Source organism: Cryptomeria japonica, chromosome 7 (assembly GCF_030272615.1).
Source record: "Cryptomeria japonica chromosome 7, Sugi_1.0, whole genome shotgun sequence".
Classification (NCBI taxonomy): Eukaryota; Viridiplantae; Streptophyta; class Pinopsida; order Cupressales; family Cupressaceae; genus Cryptomeria; species Cryptomeria japonica.
This window is the reverse complement of record NC_081411.1, coordinates 67,591,410-67,596,325: the sequence shown is the minus strand read 5'-3', so window position 1 is coordinate 67,596,325 and position 4,916 is coordinate 67,591,410. Positions and strand designations below refer to the sequence as shown.

Genomic DNA, 4,916 nt, shown 5'->3' with positions numbered 1-4,916 from the left:
AGATTAAACCATACGTCAAATTAAATTGACCCTTACAAAAATTTCAACATTACTTAATTTAAAAAAGAAGACTAGCCATAACTGAATTTACCAAAATGTGAAATTTCAATGTAAAACTTTGTATCAACTCTAAGACAAGGACATCACTAAGGGAGGACATATTAAGGAATTTGTCCTTTTATTGCCCTTATTTTCAACACCAAATGAAGTCTACATCACCAATTAACAATTGCTTCACTTTAAGGACCTCCTTTAATAAGGTGAAAGCATAAAATCATTAGTCTCCCGTTACAAGGGTCCCACCATGGTTAAGTGTAACCCTACCGTGTCTTTGCCGGCATTCTAGAGTTAATGTAATTGCAAGGAAAGCGGACAAAAAAGTAATTTAAACTAACCCCACTTCACTGACGTCAACTCAGAGTTAATGGCATGTTGTGTTGAGGGCAGTTTGACTGGATACCAGGTTTAAAAATTTGAAAGATGATTTGAGTTAAAGCTTTGAGTTTGTTTGGGTTACCTACTGTAGGCTGGCTGTGAGGGGGGCCTCCGTTATTTATGAATTTTGTCTACTTTAAAAAATAGTTGATTCAGCAGTGGCCAATGGAGCAAGTAATAATGGACAATTTTTTGTTTTAAGAATTCATGCATGATTGTATTTGGAGAAATAAAAAATTGGTATTATTATTGTAGGTGGGATTATTTTAGGGCTGGTTTATGATCACCTGCAGAAAGGTGAGGCAAGTGGGGGATTCAGTTCAGGCATTTTGCAGTCATAAATTTTGGCATTTGGGTGTTGTTTATACCCAGTCCCCTGCATTTCTGTACATCTGAATTCAGCAAGATTCTTGCCATTTGTACACATTTACAGAGCAGTAACACAAAATTCTGACAATGGTGGAGGGGTGCCTGATGTTTTAAGAGGGGTCCTGTTGTAGTATTGAACAAGGTCTGGAGGAGGTTTAGTGAATGGTGAAGAGGAAAACAAAAAGGAAAAAAAAATTGGGTTTTGGGTGTGCTGATATTGGTTGGAGGATTGAGATTGGTGAAGATTGTCTGTCATTTTCCTGTTGTTTCTGATCATTGTGTATGTGGGTATTCATTGGAAGGTTCAGGGACTTTTCAGAGCTGATGATCAGATTCACTGAATGTAGGTGTGGCATCTTCTGAAAGTGTACAAAATCCATTTTTAATTGCATCGAAGAGGAGATCAAAAGCTGTTATGAATTTTTTTTGTCCCCTCACAAACAATTTTTAATGTACAAGGATGCTCATTTGAGGTGTCCATTCAATTGATCAGAGAAATAAGCCATTTTGATTGAGGGATTCCATGCATTCTCAGCTTCATCGTCAAAAAAATCTCCACTGGGGAAGATCAGGAGTTTATTCTGACCCATTGCGTGAGTGAGGAAACTTGGTTTTGTTTTCTGGCTTGTTGGGGACGAAAGAGTGGTTAGATTACTGAGACTGTACTTCATACTCCTACAAGTTCTTGGGGAATTCACATGGTCCAGAAATCCAAAGAGTTAAGAATTTAGTCTAGGGCAAGGAATTCTATGTTTGTGGGAGAGCCTTATTCAATAATATTAATAATACAGTCTACATCACAAGCTCCAAGGAGTTTTAGGCTTTTGGTTAGCACACAGTATAGCTAGTGCATCCATAGGTTCTGAGGAGTTTTAATCTTTCTGGAGCATCTTAAGATCCCAATGAGTTTAAGATTTCAATGTGCTGAAGGCTTGTAGAATTTGGGACAAGTGTAGGCTTATCTTAGGACAAGCGTATGCATCACAAGGTACAAGGAGGTCTAGTGGATTAAGGTCTAGTAGTGCAGCATATCACAAGTCCCAAGAAATTGTAGTCTTTTTGTGGAGCGTACCTAAAATTGTTGAGTTGGGGACTGGTGTACCATTGGTAAGCAGTTTTTGGTTCAACATCATTCATTTTTTCCAAGAGCAGGTGTGCTGAGCAAGCTTTAGTACTGAGGTGGATAGAAATAGACTCTATCTGCAGATTAGGAAGAAGATAAAAGAGAAAGATGCTTGGCAAGCGTTCTAGGCCTGTCCAGAAGACACCTAGCAAGCTTCATTTGAATCCTGATTACCCATCTGATTCCTCAGATCACTCTGAAGATAAACCCAAATTCTTCAACACTCCTAGGGTTCTCATAGGATTCAGCAGTCAAAAGGGAGCCTTAGATTCAGAAGCAGTTAGGAGTCCAACTTCTCCACTGGATATCAAGACATTTTCTGGAGTTGGGATCTCATATTGGTTTGAAAAACAGGTCAGATCCCCAAGGTCTGGCCTTGAAGGTTTGCAGTGTGTGTCTCCAAGGCCCTGGGAGAAGAGGGACTCAGAGGGCGTTGGTCTGGGAATTGTTGCAGCCCTCCACAACAGCAGCAGCAACAATGAGGTCAACAATGGTGGCCCTGGCCCCGCTCTTACTAATAGCAGAGGGCTTCTGCTTGGATCACAGCTCAAAATTGTGATAGGTTCTAATCAAAACGTTGCTCACAAACAGTTAGCTTCTCCAAAAGCCCAGATTATATCCCCTCGCCCCCATTTAAATTCTGTTCATGCCCCTTTGAAATTATCTAATACCCAGTCAAATTCTTCAAATCCCCTGTCAAGTTTTCCCTTAAAGCAAACTGACCCAATACCAATTGTATCTCATGGAAAACCCTCATCCCAGACTGGAATGGAGCATTCTGAAAGCTATACCTGTGTTACATCTCATGGACCAAAATCCAGCACAAAGCGTATATATAATCATTGCAGTTTAGAAAGTGAAACTGTTCATTCTCCTACAAGGAAGCGCCAGGACTTATGGGATGTTGGATCGCCACCTTCTTCTCCTCCAACGTGTGCCAATGCTCCAGAATTTCCTCAAGCTGATTTTCTCAGTGCTTGCTATCTCTGCAAAAGGCACTTAAGCACCGGCAAAGACATTTACATGTACAGGTCCGTTTTCATAATCACATCATGTATCTTCTGTCTAGATATTCCATCTTACCCTGGAAATTTTACATTATTTATTTTTTTATGTTATCTTTGACCGTGGACCACTGTAACCGACCACGGATTCAATTTTAGCTTCTTTCAAATATTGATGAATTTTGGTCATACAAAACCCTTTCTAAAATTTGATTATTGTTATTATTTAACGTTCACTGAAAGCCCATAGGATTTATAGGCGATGGAATTCACCTGTAAATTTTGAAAAACAATGTTTTGAGATTTACTGCTGCAAATTTTAGAGTTTTTAAAAATCAAGTACTGAGATCTCAAATCAATATAAGTTTAGGTTTAGGTTTTCATATCGAATAACAATTTTTTTTTATGAATGGTATAAAATCTTCCAAAATGAAATCGTGGATGATATAAAATCTTCCATTAAACATATTACCGAGACCTCCCTTTTAATACATTGGATATGGGTTGAAACCCCGTCTGTGTTCCAAGCTAGCCATATGTTTACATTCCCATTGATCTATTTCAGTTTTCCATAACCAAGATAACTTTTTTCATGATTTCAGTGCTTAGTCAATTCTAATTCATTTCAAAACCTGATCATTCTATTTGATTGATTGCGGCATGGCAAACCATTGTATAGAAATGAAATTTCTTCCTTCTCAAGATCTAGTTAGGGTTTTATTTCTTCTAGGAAGGACTGTAAAGAGCTTGGCATGGACATACATTTTTCAGAATCTTTACTTCAAGACATTGTCTCATTCTCTGCCTGATGATTATTGCAGGGGTGACAGAGCATTCTGCAGTGTGGAGTGTCGTTGCCAACAGATTTTGATGGATGAGCGAAGTGAAACATTTCCTGCATCTCCACCATCTTCATCGAATGATACATCCTACTGTGGCAGATTTTTTTCAAACAGCACAGCTGCTGCTGCATAAAAAATGCACCAGGAGAACTGCTACCATCATTCCTGCATACAGGGAAAACCCTCTCACTGTATGTATCGTTCAAATCTGAAGAGCTGTAGGAAACATTATACGGCCGCAGATTGATTACATATATATCTGTCTATCTGTCTATCTATTTATACATATGATTGATGCCGAGGAATGTCATGGAATGGGAAGGGCTTTTGTGAAACATTAATTTGATTTTTAAGGCCAGTACCCCTGTAATTGTTTAAGGGTATGTACAGAGTGGAGTCAAAAAGCTTCGGAACTCAGATGAATTTCTAAATAACACACCTACCTACAGATAAGGAGAGATTTCCTGTAGGACTAAAGCTATTAGAGCCATGTTTGAAGTGAGGTAGAGTATATTCAAGGCACATATTTGTTTCTGCTTTAGTTATTATAGTTGAGGAATGACATACCCTCTTCAGAGAACAGAGTAGTTAGGAAAAATTGCAGATTTTCTGATGGGTTTCCCACAGATTTTGATCAGGAATTGAATGCACATAAAATTGAGAACTTGAGCTTATTGTATTTGATCTTCAGCTTTGTTTGAGGATGAATAGAACAATGGAGACTGATAATTTCTATATATATCATTGCAGTGCTTTATTTTTAAACATGTTGTAATGTTTCAAATAGTTTGCCCATAAATTCCATACATCATAGCATGTTTCTTTGCTTTTGGGAGGAATGTTATTCATCCATCAAATTTGCTCTGGTTTTTATGATTGTGGTATTGAAATTCATCTTAAAGAATTTTCTATTCCAGGCTTATGTTTTCATATCCAATAGTAAAATAAATTTGATCTTCCTTTAAAAATCTCAAAATTATGAAAATTGAATAACTCAAAATTATGAAAATTGAATAAAATATAGGGAAAAAATGTGAAGGAAAAATTAAAGATTACTTGATCTTTTTAATAGGTATATGTGATTATTTTAACCATTTTTCATATTAAATATGATAGGTTTTCTTCCAATAGATTTATATTATA

The 4,916-nt window shown here is 37.2% G+C and overlaps 1 protein-coding gene across 1 annotated transcript; it reads left to right on the top strand.

Annotated features, from left to right (window-relative positions):
* The first annotated feature begins 515 nt into the window (after positions 1 to 515).
* LOC131064498 (FCS-Like Zinc finger 8) lies at positions 516 to 4,510 on the top strand. Its single transcript, XM_057998652.2, has 2 exons — positions 516 to 2,958; positions 3,753 to 4,510. The coding sequence occupies exons 1-2, from the start codon at positions 2,036 to 2,038 to the stop codon at positions 3,904 to 3,906; spliced, it is 1,077 nt and encodes a 358-aa protein (XP_057854635.2). The 5' UTR covers positions 516 to 2,035; the 3' UTR covers positions 3,907 to 4,510.
* Positions 4,511 to 4,916: the final 406 nt, after the last annotated feature.